The 19,332-nt window shown below is 44.7% G+C and overlaps 1 protein-coding gene across 1 annotated transcript in view; it reads right to left on the reverse strand.

The window, feature by feature from the left end:
• Nucleotides 1-12,851: 12,851 nt before the first annotated feature.
• Nucleotides 12,852-19,332, reverse strand: part of TMEM273 (transmembrane protein 273) — a 51,969-nt gene continuing 45,488 nt past the window's right edge. Inside the window, exon 5 of the mRNA XM_088459795.1 lies at nucleotides 12,852-14,005. Within this exon, the coding sequence (XP_088315921.1) occupies nucleotides 13,981-14,005 (25 nt within the window). The 3' untranslated portion in view covers nucleotides 12,852-13,980. The remainder of the gene's footprint in view (nucleotides 14,006-19,332) is intronic.

The following is a 19,332-nucleotide window of genomic DNA, read 5'->3' on the forward strand; positions in this document are numbered from 1 at the left end:
TGTCGCTATTTAGCATTGTAAGTCGCACAAGAAATAATTGCTTTCCAGACTTTGATTGTGGTTCCAAAGCACAAAAAGATATTATTCACCAAAGAGCATATAGTTACACGCTGTGATCTAAATACAATTAGCGCAAACAAATTATACAATCACAAGGTACAGTCGATACATACGCATGCGCTCTGTATCCAGATTTCCCGGCATCAACTATGAAACCTCCGTCAACAGAAAAGAAAGATGACTACCAGATCCAAGGTGCTTGCTTATGTACCCTTGCAGAGATAGGCAATACAATATAATGAGTTGGCATAATCCCATTGGTTCTTCCTCTTGCTTCTTCTGTAATGATGTAGTCCACAGGCCAGTTTGTACAGTCCAGCCCCCCAACGGCTCTTTGTGTGTGTTTTCCCGCCGAAGAACAAGTCTAATCTGGCTAATAAACATTACATTACAGAGTACATTTCAATGCCTAACTTTCTATGATCCATAATTTGCAGACACATGTTGCGATCTCCCTGCCGATGAAACCGGAGATCTGCAAGTACACAGTGGTTTAGAATAGCACCAAACACGGTTTGCTTAGCATGTACTAAACCTTAGATCATAAATACAGTCGCTTCATTACATAATTAATAATGAATAAAACCTTGAATATTAACCTTAATGCTAGGGAACCTTTTCTATGTAAGTGTGCAATGTGTAACTGTAAGGATATTAAGAAAAGACGCTAGTTAGCATTGTGCGTCTACGTGTTTGTGGAGTACACCGTGGTACGTGTTTTGCAGGGTTGTTCATATTATATGTTTTAGTAAATGTATGTATTTATATAATGAGGACTTTTAACATTGTTCTATTGTGTGGGAAACGCACGACACTAAATAATAACATCGCCGTATGTACTGATATTGTGTGAGATTCGCTAAAATGGCGTTGGGGGGCCATTCGCAAAATGGCATCTTGTTGCCATTCTCAAAATGGCGTTGTGCAGATTTGAATTTTAATTGATTCTGTCTCAGCCAATTATCCGGCTTTGACACAGGTATGCTGTATATCTGTGAGACCTAGGTGCAGCAGACAGCTGCTGAATTAGGCAAATATCCTAGGCTGCAGAATCACAAAAGGCCATGGGACTAAACAGGTTGGAGTATCTTGGACAAGCACCACATTGGAGAGCAGCACCACTGTGTAGGAGAGTGGTACTGCAATGGATCATAACAACAGTCTTGTGTATGTGTTCATTTCGCTAGGCTAGGAATAACCCCAGACATGTGTTTGACCTCATCCATATAACAAACTCCAGGAGATCTCCTACTGTCATGCTAACCCTAGTGCTAAAAAATTATTTGACAGGATTTCCTTGAGTTTCATGAGAGCGACCCTTAAAGCGTTTGGCTTCACTGGTGACTTCCTCAAAGGGGTCCTAGCATTTTTTCTGCTCCATTTGCTAAAGTTCTTCTCAGTGGTACCCCTCTTACCCATTCCTTATTAGCAATAGCACCCAGCAGGTATATAATTGCTTGCCTAATAGAGTCGATCCCACCCTGATATATGGAGAATGCAGATGGGGGTACTCACTCTTTTTGCAGATGATGTCTTGTTTTCCCAAACTCAACTGCTAACTTCCCTTCCTAACTTCTTTGATGTTCTGCAGTCCTACAACGGTGTCTCCAACTACACGATTTGTTGCTAGAAATTGGAGGCCATGCTGCTCCATGTTTCGCTAAGACCCTTAAAGCCAATGTCAATTTTAAATGGCAAACCAGATGACTTGGATACTTGGGGATCTATCTCACCTCCCGCTATGGTCTCCTCTTTCATGAGAACTTCCATCTCTTCCAAAATGTAAGCCGATCTGACCTCCTGGAGCTGTCTCATCATCTCTTGGATGGGCAGGATTATTTCGAAATGGCTCTACTCATTTCAGACCCTTCCAGTGGTTGTACCCACCACCTTCCTTCGTACTATCCAAAAAGCTCTGATTCCTTTTATCTGGAGACACAGACTCCCCTGCATTTCGGCTAATGTTCTGAAAAGACCTGTGACAGAGGGTGGTAGGGGTTTCCCAGACAGTAAACTTTATTACCTAGCCTCCCACTTCTCACAAATTGTTACCTCTTATTCTCCCTCAAGCTCTTCTTACTGGCTTGACTTAGAATTTGTCCTTATTAACGTTCCTGATCTGACCCTTTATGGGGCCTGCCCCTCTCAAAATGGCCTATCACCTCTAAACTGTTTCTTACGCTCCCTTTCCAATTTCCTACCTTCATCCCCCTTATAGCTGCCAGTATTTCAATTGTTGTTCTTATTTACACCAGAATTCAGTCACCTGTTCATGTCACATGATATTTATCTGTGTCCCCTTTACTTTCTGTTCTCACAGTGGACCGAATCACACTGTGATATTTGATCTATTAATCTATTAATCTATACTATCTACCTTCTGTCATGTTTGGGCTATGGAGATCCTCTACTGAGGGATTGAAAGTCAGGATTCCAGGTTGGGGAAGGGACCAGAGGTGAGAGGCCTGGATATATGCCTTTCTCATCCACAAGTGCCGGATGTTGGCTAGACCTGACCAAAGGCGTGGAGTCTAACTTACTGGGAGGTGTTCACCTGTGACTCCTCCAATTGGGATTTGATTTTAAGATGCACCCAGCAAGCAGGTTGTAGCCCTTTGGTCAGGTATCCGGCACAAGTAGGAAATGGAAGAACACAATCGCAGGGAAAGCACAGGAGAATGACACTGGGAGTTTGTACTTGGGTGAGGTACTGAGTACATGCACTGTATATCCAGATGCAGAGCTGGTACATGAGAATGGCACTTAGGAGATGGTACTCAGATGATGTACTGAGTACACACACTGTGGGTCCAGATGCAGAACTGGAACATGAGAATGACTCTTAGGAGATGGTACTTGGCTGACATACTGAGTGTCTGATTCTGTTAGGATCATAATTGCAAAACTGCACTCAGGCAGCTTTGCAATTGCGATCCTTTGAAGATATGGTAATGCACAGGAGGCATCACACCCCCTGTGCATTACTTAACCAAGCTGCATTGTTCAACGCAGCATCGGTTAATCTGCATACCGTTGGCCGGCTGCAGTGACCCATAGGGTCCCGCACCCGGTTGCTGCAGTTTACAGGAAGAGGCCAGGAAATCTCTGTCACCCGACGGAGATCCTGGCCTCTTCCCTCTCCCCCAACGGTGGCAACACGCCTCCGTTTCAGGTAACGGAGGATTCTGCCGCCCCCAAGAGGCAGCACGCTGTCAATCACTGCCAGTTTGCAAGCGTACTTGCAGACCCATTCTACACATGCACAGAATGGGTCTGGCGCCTGTGCAGATGCGTACACTGCTGAATCAGGCCCTGGATCCAGATGCTGAACTGACACCGGAGAATGACACTAGGAGATTGTACTTGGATGACATTCTGAACACACACACTGTGGTTCCAGACGCAGAACTGGCACTAGAGGATGATACTAGGAGTAAACACACCATGGATTAACACTAGGAATACATCACTAAGAGAAAGGAGCTTGGAACCTGGAACGGTGCAACAGCAAGTATACACTGGATGTAACAACGCTGTACAGGCAACTCCCTGTTGTCCAGAGCCTGGCTAAATACCCTAAGGTAGCAGTCCATTGGAGAATAGTGTCAGCTGACAGCAACCAATGCAACCAATGGGTAAAGGGCTAATCAAGTGATGTAGACTGTCATGGCTGCCTCCATGACCGTAACCACAGGAACCAAATCACGGAGCAGCACTTAGATATCCTAGCAGACCCCAGGCATAATCCTCAGCGCGTCACACGCAGCCGCACCTGGCATCTGACCACTCGAGAGGTCAGGGGAAGCCAGTGCTCAGATGAGTAACGGACGATCCTAGGCCACAACCTGACACCTTCCTCTGTAGGTACCAGGGTATAATTGTTTTTTTACTGTACTTTTGATTGACTGTTTAATTAAGCAATTATTTAAAAAAAAACACTTAAAAACCTACATGTATTCATAAACGGAACCAAGTAGAATAAATGGTGGTTATGTGAATAAAAATATATTTCATCAAAATATATATAAATATTTAGTATATTTATAGTGAGTGAAATAATAAATATGGCAATTGAAAATCAGTGGAATATACTGAATTTGGTACCACTTCAGATCTCAGATTGACTTATAGGGGTATATTTACTAAAATGCCGGCTTTTAGAAGAGGAGAAAATGCCCATAGCAACCAATCAGATTCTAGCTATTATCTTCTAGAGGGTGCTAAATAAATGTTAATTAGAATCTGATTGGTTGCTATGGGCAACATCTCCACTTAAGAGATCTCTTCTTTTTAAATGAATAAAGAATTAAAAGTTACATTTTGAATGTAGACATGACTATCTTGTTTCCTCTTTCAATCCTTTATCACCTATAGGGCTCTATTTACTACAATCCGCATATTGAATGCGGATTGTAGTGTGATATTACCGAGTGAATTCGCATTGCGAATTCAGGTAATATCACAGGGATTTACTATAAATCCCTTGCAGGGACAGAGCTTGCGATAAAGCTCTGTCCCTGCGGATCCCATCCGCACTCTAGTCGCTGTATTTTCGGAAAAAATACCGCGACTAAGAGCACGCGCATGCGCCGACCGACCACCGCTACTACCCCCCCACCGACGCTAAGCCCCGCCCCCCGGCGCTAAGCCCCGCCCCCCGCGATCGCGGACCCCCGCGACCCCCCCTCCCTTCATTACACTTACCTGCATCCTCCTGGCCTCCGGTGGTCTTCTCCGGGCTTCCCGATCAGGTGATCTCCCATACTGCACTGGGGCCCGATCACCTGATGACCGGGCCCCAGTGCACTGTGGGAGACCAGCTGACCGGAGAGGAGCCATCACCGGAGGCCCGATCACCGGTCCCTGGATTCAGGTAAGTGAAAAAAAAAATGTTTAATTTTTTTTTTCTTTTTTTTACAGCAATCAGCTTGCGGTCTCTTTAGACCACATAGCTGATTACTGGTACCGGCTCCCGCCTCTGCTCTCCCCGTTAGAGCAGAGTGGGAGCCCGGTAACCGGGGCAGACCCTGGATAACGCCACCTCCAGGTGGCGTTATTATCACAGGGCTTCCCCCGGTATTTTTTTACAATTTATTTTTAGTAACTTGCACACAGATCACATTTCCCATTACAATTATGGGAAATGCGATCTGCTTTACTAAAAATAAGTGATACTGGGGGTTGGAGTAGAATTTTACTAATTCTACTCCAATTGCCCTGTAATAAATACAGGTGAAACTAAAATAATGTGAAAAGGGTGTGAAAACACCCTTTTTCACTTTATTTTAGTAAAAATAATGTTAATAAATAGAGCCCATAGTGTGTGGCACCTCTTCAGTTACTATAACAATTATTCAAGTAATTAATAGAACAGTAAGAGATTGTCTATAACTGGTGCGGTTGATCTTATTCTGTATAACACTAAAGATGCCACAGTCTCAGGACAGTGCTGTTGTGTTTTGGATGTGATCCTCTCTTATAGAATCTATGTTTTTGCCATCTTCTGTTTACATGGTGGTTTCCTAGTGGTTGAAGGATCAGTTTCAATTGGAGGAGGACATCAAGCCGAGTGTGGTCATGATAATTACTATTTACATGGCATAAGAATGCAGCTTGTTTCAATCTTCATTTGTAATTTCCACCATCAGGTTGTGCCTTTGGCATAACATCCCTGACCCATGTCCATAATAACGGTCATTTGCAAATACGTGCCCACAGCACATATGCCATTTGTGATGTTACACAGCTATTACCAAATGTGTCTATTTTTACATTAAAATCTCACTTCATGGTTGCAGGAATTGTTGCATTTTTGGGGCCGGTGCAGAGTTTAGTACAAGTCAGTCCTCCTTAGTGTGCATGCTATGGACCAGAGCTTACGCAACTCAGCTGAAATGGAGTAGTAATGGGGAATAACACTTATGCAAAGTTTAGCGAGAATATTACAAGGTCAGGGCGATGGAATTGCTGGCTATGCAGATTTGCGCATACGCTTTATTAGGGGCTGGTGCAATTGCGCTCTGATAATGGTGATGTATACTGTATGAAACCCCGTCTGTTGGGAGGATCTGATTGGGGAGAGCCTAGTAATTTACAGACTTGGCACATGCCTTGAATTGCACCCACATGCAAAAATGATGTTTTGTATAATGAGATGTTACCTGCTCAGGAGGTGCCACCCTGTAATGTCACTTGTTATTCAAATGGATGTAATACAGCTACAGTAAGTGTACCAATAACCTCTAAATAAAAAAAATCTTTAAACTCAAAAGTGGCACATCATTAAAGACAGTCTTTATATTTAATAATATACAAATGGGAATTGGTATGTAATACCGCCGGCCGCATTCCGGCAGTTCGAATACCGGCAGCGTCAGGCCGACAGAGGAACAGAACCCGGCAGCGGCAGCCCGACAGCGCTGGAAATCCCGATCGGCCCCAGGTAAGTACTAACTAACCTTACCTACCGCCCTAACCCTAACCCTCCCTTAGGGGTGCCTAACCCTAACCTCCCCCCCCAAGTGCCTAATCCTCCTCTAAGTGCCTAAACCTAACCACCCCCTTCCCCGCTGCCTAAACCTAAGTCCCCTGGGGGGGTGCCTAACCCTAACCCCTCCCCGGGGGTGCCTAACCCTAACCTCCTGGGGGGTGCCTAACCCTAAGTCCCCCCCCCCCGGGAGCCCTAAACCTAACTCTCCCCCCCCGCGGCTGTCCGCTCGCAGCACCCGGCATCCCTTCGATCGGGATGCCGGCGCCGGTCTAACGGCGTCGGTGAAATGAGTGGCTTCTACATCTAGACGCCCGGCATTTCACCCTCGCCGGGATATGACAGTTGGGAAGCCGGCTGTCGGTATAATGTCAGCCGGCTTCCCGATTGCATCCCTACAAATGAGGTTGGAATGGGCTGTATTTTAGGCAGAAAAACAAAAAAAATTGGAATTAAATGAAGGGGGTGTTACTAAAATGGAAGAATACATTGAAGAGATGGTTTTTACTTTTGTAGTAGTTAGTATACGTGTCCTCATACACCTAGCGTCTTTTCACCATATGGCGTCTTGCTTGGTACAACTTGTCCACTCCACCATGTGTAGCAAAGTGTGCTATTCTCCAAATATTGCATCTTAGTCACATCATAGCCACATACAGAGCCTCTCACAGTGTACTAGAGACGGTAGGTTTTGTTGAAATAGAATTGGTGTAAAATAAGTATAAAGTCACAGATTAAGCATAATAAAATGTAGTGGGAGGAATGGCCAAGGCCACTTGTATTGAAAACTATTTTACACAGATTTGTGACTATGGGGGTCATTCAGACCCGTCCCCGACCAAAGGACGCTCGCAAACGGGTCGATGTTGCCCCACTGCGCATGTGCACGACGGAGGGAGCTCCGTCATGCGCATGTGCGAGACCCGGACTGGGACAGCCAAGCTGTCGCTCCGGGTCTCGCACCAAAGGGGGCGTGCTGTCGATGTTGATTGACAGCACGCCCCCTTTGGTGGGCGTGCCGGGGGCGTGGTGGCCAGACGTAGGCTTTCCCATGGGAACGCCTACCGTCTGAAGCCGGCCCCACTGACATCACTAGTGATGTCAGTGGGAGTGATTTTGGCTCTGATAGAGCCAAAATCACTCCAGGGCTTGCGGCAGCGAGACCCTACCGCAGGGTCTCCGGCGCAAGCCCGATGGTCACGATGGTCTTGACCATCGCGACCATCATCATGGACGCTCGCTATAGCTGTGGGTGGTCACCCACAGCTATACGAGCGTCCAGGAGGACGCTCCATTTTCATGGAGGAGGGCCCTGATTCAGGGCGAGCGCTCTGGTCAGAGCGTCCGGCTCTGAATCAGGCCCTTAGTCGCACACAAAAGTACAAGTACTGCCAGTCCCAGTGGTCAGGGGGCCTGATTCACCACGGATCGCAGCTGTGATTACGCACGCAGGCTCACTAGAATATGCTAATCCATTGTGATAGCTATGCCGTTGCAGCACAACATAAGAATGCCCACCTTACCTTACACACATCTGTAATACTTAGCAAGACTGCAAAACCATCGGTAACATTGAGTACAATCGGAGCCTCATGCACACTTGCACAAGATCAGACCTGAATAGAAAGTGCTAAACTTCCTGTAAACAGCTCTGGCTGCATATAGCATCGCAGTGGATAATTTATGCACGCCTCTGCAACGGCATTCAAATGCTCTGACACGTCTGCATTTCGCCGACCCACCCCCCGTCACACCACCCAAATGGTACTTCCTGTCAATCACTCTGCGATGGGTCTGCGTAGTCTCTGCAATCGCTGTCCCGATCACAGTGGCTGGTTCCTGCATGTGCTCTGCGATGCATGCGCAGAATGCAACAATCGGCCAACAGCGTGTGTAATCGCAGTTGCGGTCCAACCTGAATCAGGCCCATAGTACACTAACAATGTAGTTTTGTGGTGCAAATAAGATGAACATATTAAGTAAAAAGATGCTTGGAGCTAAGTCACAAAGTTTTTCACCAAACCAGGCTATTTGGCATGATTATAACAAAGGTGTATGAGGTCACATCTGTTGTTACCAATAGTGTAATGTAGACATGCAACTATGTATGCGCGAGACAGTTAGATAGGCCCGATTCTTCATCTAAATGTCAGTCTATTTTCCCACTTTTTATATTTTCTATTCGCCATTTAACGTTAATAATATAGATAGTCTCAGGAATAGCTGCCGGAAACTTGCTGAATGTGGGCTAAACTCTTGTGTGCATTGAATCGAAATCATGAAAGCACAATTCCTGACACAATTTTACCAAAGTAGTTAAACTTTTAAAAGTGTACCAATGACAAGTATTAATTATATAAATAACATAGTTTATGGTGTGTGTCAGGACCAAAAAAGGAAATATTATAATTAAGTGTGTGGTCCTCAAGTGCTTTAGTCACACTTAAAATCAATCTAAATCGATCTAACTTGATGTTGTGTTTCCGTGGCTAAATCACACATTTACTAACAGACAATTTTTGATTTGTTTTTTTAAGTGTCAGTAAATGTGATTTAGCTCCAGAAACACAACATCGATTTAGATTGATCTAAGATGTTTCTAAATCGATTAAAATTGACCTTTGGTAAATATACCTGTGATACCCAGCAACTGCGGTTGCTGCCAGGCTTAAGGACCCTGCGGACTCTGGCCCAGGGAAAAATGTGGGAGACAGATGGATCCAACAGAGACCCGGACAGCAGACCCCACCGGGCAGACTTGCAGGCTTTCACATTGTGTTGGTGGCGGAGCTACGAAGTGCCCCCGGAAGTGTATTCTGCCAGAAGGCTGAGAGGCAGGTGTGCTGTTGTCATGATAGCAGGCCAGGTGTGGAGACAGAGTGGCCCCTGAGAGCTGGGGACAGCTTAGTGGGCCAAGTGGAGCAGGACTGCTGAGAGAGAACAGTGTGTGTGGGTGCTACTGAGAGTAAGCTGGGATGCTGAGAGTCGGTGCTGTGGCTGCAGGGATACGGGGAGTCAGACGCTGTGAGAACAGAATTAAGCTGACTACAGTATCAAGTGACATGGAACAGGTCTGTCAAACATCTTCAGTGCTCATATGCTCCAAGCTGATGCATACAGTTGCCCACTGAGACTACACAAGTGCCTTGCCCTTGCACTAACTTTTTCCTTCTCACTAAGGGCTCTATTTATTAACATTATTTTTACTAAAATAAAGTGAAAAAGGGTGTTTTCACACCCTTTTCACATTATTTTAGTTTCACCTGTAGTTACTATAGGGCAATTGGAGTAGAATTAGTAAAATTCTACTCCAACCCCTAGTATCACTTATTTTTAGTAAAGCAGATCGCATTTCCCATAATTGTAAAGGAAAATGTGATCCGACCGAAGTTACTAAAAATAAATTGTACAAAAATATCGGGGAAAGCCCTGTGATAATAATGCCACCTGGAGGTGGCGTTATCCAGGGTCTCCCCCGGTTACTGGATTCCTGCCCTGCTCTAACAGGGAGAGCAGAGCCGGGAGTCAGCCCCAGTAATCAGCTGTGTGGTCTAAACAGACCGCAAGCTGATTACTGTAAAAAAAAGCAAAAAAAAATTGTCAAAAAAATGTTGTACTTACCTGACTCCAGGGACCGGTAATCGGGCCTCCGGTGATGTCTCCCCTCTGGTCAGCTGGTCTCCCATAGTGCACTGCGGCCCGGTCATCAGGTGATCGGGTCCCAGTGCAGTATGGGAGATCACCTGATCGGAGGCATGGAGAACATCACCGGAGGCCCGGAGCATGCAGGTAAGTGTAATTAAGGGAGAGGGGGGGTCACGGGGGGGTCAGCGATCATGGGGGGTGGGGCTTAGCACCGAGGGGGGGAGCAGCGACGGTCGATCGGCGCATGCGTGGGCACTTTGTCACGGTATTTTTTGCGAAAATACTGTGACTAGTGTGCGAGGGGATTCGCAGGGACAGAGCTTTATCGCAAGCTCTGTCCCTGCAAGGGATTTGTAGTAAATCCCTGTGATATTGCCTGAATTCGCAATCACACTACAATCTGCATTCAATATGCGGATTGTAGTAAATAGAGCCGTAAGGCAACCATATATCTACAAGAGGGATATTTTGCAACACTATAATATACAGTAGAGTATTTACAGTTTAGAGCCACCTTAATAACATGCTCATTTGATTGCTGATTGTGGACCAAGTACAAGCCATTTGCCCAGTTGTTTTATAGTGCCAAGTTCACCCTTGGTTGCAATGCTAAAAGCTCCAGCAGAAAGGGACAGTACTGTTACAACTATAGTTGATAAAGACTGTGCTTTCCCTAAAAGTGACTCACCCTGGTATTTAATGTAATTTCTACATTCTGTTGGGATAGTGCTTTCTGTGCTGAGGTGCACACAGAGCAAGTCAGTGAACTACTCCATTGTAACAGAGACTCTCAGTCAACTGTGCATCCTAAAATCCAATTGACTACTGTATCAGCTTTATGTGCACCAACAAAAGAGCTGGCCAGTGAAGACTAATAGTATCACCCATGGTAACGGACAAAATTTAGAGAATTTTAGTACTATGGTAATCGTGGCCTATACTGGTTATCACAATTGAAAGATTGTTTATGCTACATCTGTTGTTGACATCTTCATACTTGTATAGTTTACAGTGACGAAGCATGGCCGTCAAATAAATCTACACATCACCTAATTACCCTGGTGGCCACCAGGCAATTGTGATTTGCGGGTTCTCTGTTCCTCTGCTGTGCCATGATAAGAAGACAAAGAAGAGCTCTTCTGAGACCACACACCTACCATTAGGGGTGTAATATATCCCATGGAGTTTATGTAATATATTTGTTCTTTTAAAAGCAAGCTTCACCTATCAACCTCAGCACTTACTTTTTATTTTAGAGACAGTGACTAACTCACACTTTTCTTATGCAAGTCAGATTGGACAATCTTTAAGATTACTCTTTTAATGAATAAAAAAAAATCTAAAACATACTGAACTCACACTTGAGCATATAGTATATTGGATACACTTTAAAAGTCCCCCTGTGTAAGGGTACCGGATTACCATAACATCATGTGGTTTAGTAATGCAGCAGTAAAACAGTTTCCTTGATGGATGAAGGGTTTCATATGCTTCCAAGATGCTAAGATGCAATAAGCTGCTATTGGTCATTTTTCCCCACCAACTCCAGCTATGTGTCACGTCAGTGGCTTTCGCAAGGCATTTATTAAAATAAAAGTTATTCTGAAAGCACAACCCATTGGGAGTACTTGAGGACTGGAGTTGAAAATGCTATACACTATTATATATATTATACTTATTCACACAATGAAGTAATAATGAGATTTTTTTCACAGCAAAAAAAGATCATCTGGATCAGATTGACTGTGTTGTAAATTCTTATTTCCGTGTTTTTAGTTTTATGAAAGTGCCATTGTTTAATGTATTTTTCTTTAGTTCTGGACTGTGTGGGTGTGGTGAAACTTGTTCATGTAAAGGCAGTATTTTGATAAGCTCACATTAAGTTGTTTGAGCCAAGGCCTAGATGCTGGACAGGCACAACTGTTTAATGATTGTACTTAACACCAAGGGCCTATTCATCATGATAAAGATATCTGTGGGATAGTTTAATTTTGAACTCACCATGAGTTCTGTGTTTAGCCAAGTCCTATTCATCATCCTTGCAGGACTAAAGTATCACTTCCGAAAAGATGATATTTCTGCGAAGACATTTTTTCGGAAATGTGATACTTTTCCCTTTCATTTGCACTGTGTCCCTGCTCTGCCCAGTCCTCTCTGATGTGTTCCGTCCAGCCCCCCTCTGCCGGGTCCTCTATGCCGGCTCCCGGCCACCCGCTGCCGGGTCATATATGCTGCATCCAGCCACTCCCCCCTCCCACTGCCGTGTGCTCTATGCCGGTTCCCATCCACCCTCCGCTGCCGTGTCATACCTGCGCCATCCACCCCCCAGCTGTTGGGTCATACCTGCACTGTCCACCTCCCCCCAGTGCTGCCTCGGAGCTGGTTGTTCCATGCTCCAAGCTGCCGGGTCCTGTCTATCTCTACAGCTGATGGCTCCACTGTCACACTGCCTGCAGGAGCTGCGTTGGTAAGCAGTCCCTGACAGGCAGCCGAAGTTCCCTGCTGCTTCTCCCCTGGCTCTTCACTCCTTCCAGTCAGCAGGTGTGCCCTGGACTGACCGGAGGAGTCCATCCTTTCCGCCCCCTCCCCAACTCGCTCCGTCGCACCTCCTGTCCCCCAAACCCCGGACCCTCTTGCCACCTGCCGCCACATAGCTGCAGCCGTCATTGACTCCCCCTGAGACAGTGCAGCCCCACAGCACCAGTCCCCCGCCACCGCTGTTGTGTCCCCTCCCCGGCTCACTGGAGGAGAGCTCGGGGAGCCAGTAGGCAGTGTCAGAAGGTAAGAGGATACAGCAGGGAGGTCTGCTGTATCAGATGCTGTATGCAATCTCAGGCTGGCGTACAATTTCACTGTCAAGTTCTGAATTAAATGCTTTTTCGGAACTTGATGTATTTCATAATTTGTACATCCTCATATAGCGAGTGCTCAAGGGTTTATGCTTCAATGATAAATGGGGGCCTTCATTTCTACAAAAATAAGTGAAAATCTTAATTTCTGCAAAAGTAGGTGTGCGCATGTGAGGCGGTCCATCTGCGCATGTGAGGCGGTCCATCTGCGCATGTGAGGCGGTCCATCTGCGCATGTGAGGCGGTCCATCTGCGCATGTGCATGTGACGGGGACCCAGCAGTGCCTGGAAGGCTTTGCTGAAGCCGGAAATGGGGATCGCATTTCTCTCACCATCTAAACGATGGCAAGAGCGAAGCTTGACAAACAGAAAGGGTGGCATAACCAGAAAGGCTGGCATAAATCCAGAAAGGGTGGCATAACCAGAAAGGCTGGCATAAATCCAGAAAGGGTGGCATAATCCCTTTAGCGAGTGCTCAAGGGTTTATGCTTCAATGATAAATGGGGGCCTTCATTTCTGCAAAAATAGGTGAAAATCTTAATTTCTGCAAAAGTAGGTATAAAGTAAGTGATGATGAATAGACCCCCAAGAGAGCACTCACCTTGGGCCTGAATTTGAATTGTTTGTAACTCACAAAACACTGCTTTGTTTTACTGAGCAACACAGACATATTGTATTATTATTATTATTAGCAAAAAAAAAGATGACCATTACATTAAGGTTTTCTTCCTTGAACATTAAACTACGCTAGGGCTCGACAGAAGTTTCTGTTAATTGCATGTTTGTGTCCGTAGTTTGCAATAGCAAGTGTAATGCAAATTATATACTGTATACAGTACTCCAAAGGCTTAGGTGCATTTATACTGAGACAAAATAGCAATTAATCCATGTACACAAGCAGAGTCTTGTACAGTAGTCGAGATTCTGTTTTTTCAAGTTTCAAGTGGTATCTCCATCTCCACCTCTGTAAGACAGAAAATAAACTCAATTAGAGAAATACAGAAATATATAAGTTACATACATATTAAAAAGTATAGATCTATACATGTACAATACAAATTAAAAATTATTATTCATCATTACCAAATGAATAGTATTAACATATTTAGTAATTTTAATCTTGCTAAACCTTAATGTCAGGCACACAAGTCTGTATGCTTTGCTCTGCCATAATATACCGTACCCATGTGACTTAATAGTGTTAGATGGCAAAGTTCAGAGCCAGAAGTAGACACTTTGGTGCCCTGTGCCAGAAAGAGAATTGGTTGGTCCCCCCTTTCCCACGCTCAAAACAGGGACAGTACATGCCAAATGCGTGTGGCAAAAATATAGGGATGTGGCTTCATGGGGAAGGGGCGTGGTCACAGAATAATACCAATTCACATTACACCACACAATAGTGCCCCTTATACACGTTACACCCCACACTAGAGTCCCTTTTACACTTTACACCACACAATAGTGCCCCTTATACACGTAACACTACACAGTAGAGCCCTTTATACACATTACACCACACAATAGTGCACCTTATACACATTACACCACACAATAGTGCACCTTATACACGTTACACCACACAGTAGAGCCCCTTATACACGTTACACCACACAATAGTACCCCTTATACACGTTACACCACACAGTAGAGCCCTTTATACACGTTACACCACACAATAGTGCCCCTTATACACGTTACACCACACAGTAGAGCCCCTTATACACGTTACACCACACAGTAGAGCCCCTTATACACATTACACCACACAATAGTGCCCCTTATACACGTTACACCACACAGTAGAGCCCCTTATACACGTTACACCACACAGTAGAGCCCCTTATACACGTTACACCACACAGTAGAGCCCCTTATACACGTTACACCACACAATAGTGCCCCTTATACACGTTACACCACACAGTAGAGCCCCTTATACACGTTACACCACACAGTAGAGCCCCTTATACACTTTACACCACAGTAGAGCCCCTTCAACATGTTACACTACAGTACAGCTTCTTATACATGTTACGGCAAAGTAGAGCCCCTTATACACATTATGCCACAATAGAGCACCTTATAAAATTATGCCATGGTATAGCCCCTTATACACATATATCATGGTAGAGTGCCTCCACCCCATTCCTCCTTCTCATCACTCCTCCTCATTCCTTCATCTCATCATTTCTCCTCCTCATTATCATTCTTCCTTCTCCTTCTCATTTTTCCTTCTTCTCATTCCTCCTCATTGTTCCTTTCCCCTCCACCTCCCTCCTCCTGGGAGCAGCTATGCTGCTTGCCTTTGTTGTTGTGAGCCTGTGCCCAGCAGCAGCCATGGAAAGGATCCTAACTGTGTCCGACTGAAGTCCAGTCCCTGCAGACACTGGTAAAAAAACTGTATTTGCAGCCGCTGCAAACTTCTACATGCTGTTGCTGAATGATGAAAATGTCCAGCAATTGTTCTGGCCACAGACAGCATCTCCTGCACATCTGTCATTTAAAAAAAAAAAATGATGTTGTGTGCGCAAAACATGGGACATGTTATGAATTCACCCAGATGTAATGCTCTCACAATATTTGTAGCATTATCAAAAAAGACAAATCCTGAGGAGAGTCCCGGTGGGGTAAGCCAATTTGTTATGACATCCTTTAGCTTTTCTAACAGGTTGACACCGGTATGCCTCTTAGTGATGCAGATGATACAGACAGTAGCAGCCTGTGAATGAGCTGGCGTGTGTTACCTACTTCTGCTGCTAAAGGAGTTACAACCACCCACTGGACAGTTACAGTCATGTAATCATTAGTTTGACCACTACCACTTGTCCAGATATCTGTGGTTATGTGGATAGTGGGTACATCAGGATTTTGTAGGCCACTAATTAGTTGTTTTTTTAAAGTCCGGATAATTTATTTTTTGGCAAATGGAACCGAGATGGAATTTGGCAGCAGGGACACAGGACCTCAATTAACTGTCTAAAATCACATGCATTAATGGAAGATATTGGATGCAGATCTAATACTAGCATAGCCATCATGACTTCAGTAATCCGCTGTGCAACTAGGTGGCAGCTGTCATACTTGCTTCCTCTTGCAAAGGATTGTTTTACAGTCAATTGTTTTTAAAACTACTAGCAGTCTGCTTGATCCCATTCTGGAATGTAGCTTCACCCCCAGAAGCAGCAAGCCTAGTGCTTAAGGATTCTTCTGAGGAATCCTGGATAGGGGAGAAGTCAGTTAGCCTTAGCAAATTGGATGCTGGACTACCTCTAATCACTAATGAGGAGATTGATGATGAAGGTGTTGGTGTTGGAGATTGAAGGTGCTGGGATCTAGCTGAGAAAAGGATGCTAGCTGATACTGGACTAGTTGTTGTTATTACTTTAGCATATTTCTCAGATTTTGCCAAAAACTTTGCATGAACTTGCTACAAATGGAGTAACAGGCTGGATGTTCCTAGATGGTTAATGTCCCTACCTCTACTTACTTTGGCTTTACAAACACTACAGATGGCTTAACAATTTTAAGATTTGGGTAAAAATAATTCCACACAAAAAAGGTGGATTTTTTTGGTCTTATGTCCATGCATGACAATGGCCTTCTTCTTACCATGGGCAAGAACTGCTTCCACTAGTACCTGACTTACACAAACAACATCCTCATTATCAACATCCTCATTATATTGCTTGTGTTTGCCACACAAATATCTCCCTCATCCTGTTGCACTTCCTGAGTAGCATCCTCAATTTACATGTCACCATCTTTACTTGTGCTGTTCATCCCCACATTTGCAGAGGGTGTAGAAATAGTGGAAGGAGGCTTCTCTATGTGTCCTGTATCAGAAAGGTCAGGCTCACGGATAACACTCGTGGATGTCATGAATCGGGATCTTAGCATCAAATACTGGATTTAGTTACTTATTTATCTGTTTCCAAGACATCCCAGGGATGCCTCCCTGTGATTAACTAATGCAACTGTGTGTTCACATGGTCAGACAGACCAATGGATATTCACCACCTCCTATTTAAACCAGTTCCTGGGAGTAACCCATTGTCTGAACAATGTGTTCCTTCCCAGGATAGTTCTAGGTTCCAGGTTTACGCCTTGTATCCTGTGATCGTGTCCTCCATAACTATTTGCTACTTTGTGTAATTCTCGCTATTTATCATATGCCGCTGAGTATTGTCACCTGCCGGTGCTGCAGCTTCCACTCTGCATACAAACCTGCTTCTACCACTCCGGTCTGCCAGCGAGTTTACAGTTACCTGCCTTCCATCTGCCGCTGTGTATTGTCACCTATCAGCATGGGAGCTTCCATGCTGCATACAAACTTGCTACTCCTCAGTGCAGAGCCGGCAAGTGCAGCCATGGTCTTCATCCCATCATACCGCTGGAACAGTGCATGCTGTTTTACTCTGTGCTTGATGGTTGTCCAGGTTATACCATTATGCTGTCCTTTTATTGGTTTCCCTGCACTGTGTGCTATTGTCTTGGGCTGGTGCAGAGAATGGTGCTTGTTCCAGGGCTAGGGTTCAGTGTGTAGTATACGGTCTGTACACTGAGGTATCCAGTAAGCTGTATTAATTACAGATGAGCCCAGTTACATTGTTGCTGATCACAGCACAAATGTGCGTATGCATCGCCTGCATGCGCTATGGTACGGAGGCACGGGTGCAAATGCATTGTGCATATCCACTAGTGGGCGTGCATCTCATGCCAGTGGCAAGGATGTCACTGGGCATATCTGTATCTTGACTCTCAGTTTCTGAGTTCCTCACTGGGTCCAGTTCCAGGTCTTGCGTCAGAGCAGTATCAGAGTTACAGCTTCCTCAAGTTGTACTCTGACTACATAAGACTCCAATTCCTGGCTTGAGTTCTGAGTTCACCAGTACTATATTGTTCTGAGTTCCGGAGGTCATCCTGGTTCCTGGAGTATATCCCTGATCTTGCTGGCCTTCACAGGTCTCTAGGCATGGGGTTGACCAATGGATCTGGTCTGTTCACTCCATTTTCAGTTTAGTATCCATGCATTTCACAAGTCTGTGGTTCCTACACTGTCACTAGTGTACCTATACTCCTGTTCATAAGCCAAAGTATTATCAAGCCACTTCATACCTAAGGGTTCCATGCCAGAGCTACAGAATACTCATACCATGACAGTGGACACCTATAGACTCTCCTTAAGGATTTGTGACATTTCTGAACACAGTTTGTTCTTCTGCCATAGTGCTTTTTGCAGCACTGAATTTCCTGTTTAATTTTTTTGTGAGAAGGCCTTGCATTGTCATGTGAGTCAGAAGAAGATGCCTGACTGAAAGCAGTTGCAGAACCACCACTCACAAATAAAGACAAAGGCCTTTCCTCGCCACTGTGTGTGATGCATAGCTTGTTGGCAATTTAATATTTTTCAGCAGGAAACTTTGCCTTTATTATTGGAGGTGATGTTTTTTTCTGGAGGTGATGTTGAATGACTAGTATCATGAATGACAGCAGCTGCAGTGCTTGGTTGTTGCTCCTGTTCTTCTATCGACTGATCGTGTTCCATATTGGCTCAGTGCTGATATTAACGCAGTGGCATGACACCAACTGAGCGTTACTTTAACACAGTGCCACTGCCTGGCCGGAAACACACACAACTTTTATTAAAAAAAAAATATATATTATTTTTTACAACCACTTCACAATGCGAATCACACAGCGCTGATATTAATGGAGGACACCACCCACTATATGTTATCTTATAACGTTTACAACACACTGCCCAGTGAACACACAAGTTTTACAAAAAAATATTTTGTATGGTTTTTTAAAACTTTTGGAAGGAATTACAACCACTGTACACACCGCGCTGATACTAATGGTGGACTGCATATACTATACGTTATTTTATAACGTTTACAGCACAGCACACTGCCCAGTGAACACACACATTTTACAAAAAAATATTTTTTATTAACAGTGGACTGCATCCACTATATTTTATTTCGGTTGTAGTCAGCAACACGACAGTCAGGATGATGATGGTCACAATACCGACAGCAGCATTCTGATGATCAGAATCCCAGAAGATTGCAGAGGTAAGTTTTAGGTACAGGGGGAGACTTAGGGTTAGGGGTAGGGTTAGGCACTAGGGGGAGGGCTAGGGTTAGGCTGCAGGAGGGAAAGGTTAGGGTTAGGCTGTGGTACGGGAGGGTTACAGTTAGGCCGTGGGAGTGGTGGATTAGGATTATAATACTTATAGAAATCAGCTGGGATTCTGACTGACCATCTGCATCCTGACCGTCTGTATCT

The sequence above is a fragment of the Taudactylus pleione genome, unplaced genomic scaffold (genome assembly GCF_031769625.1).
Source record: "Taudactylus pleione unplaced genomic scaffold, aTauple2 ptg000935l, whole genome shotgun sequence".
Classification (NCBI taxonomy): domain Eukaryota; kingdom Metazoa; phylum Chordata; class Amphibia; order Anura; family Myobatrachidae; genus Taudactylus; species Taudactylus pleione.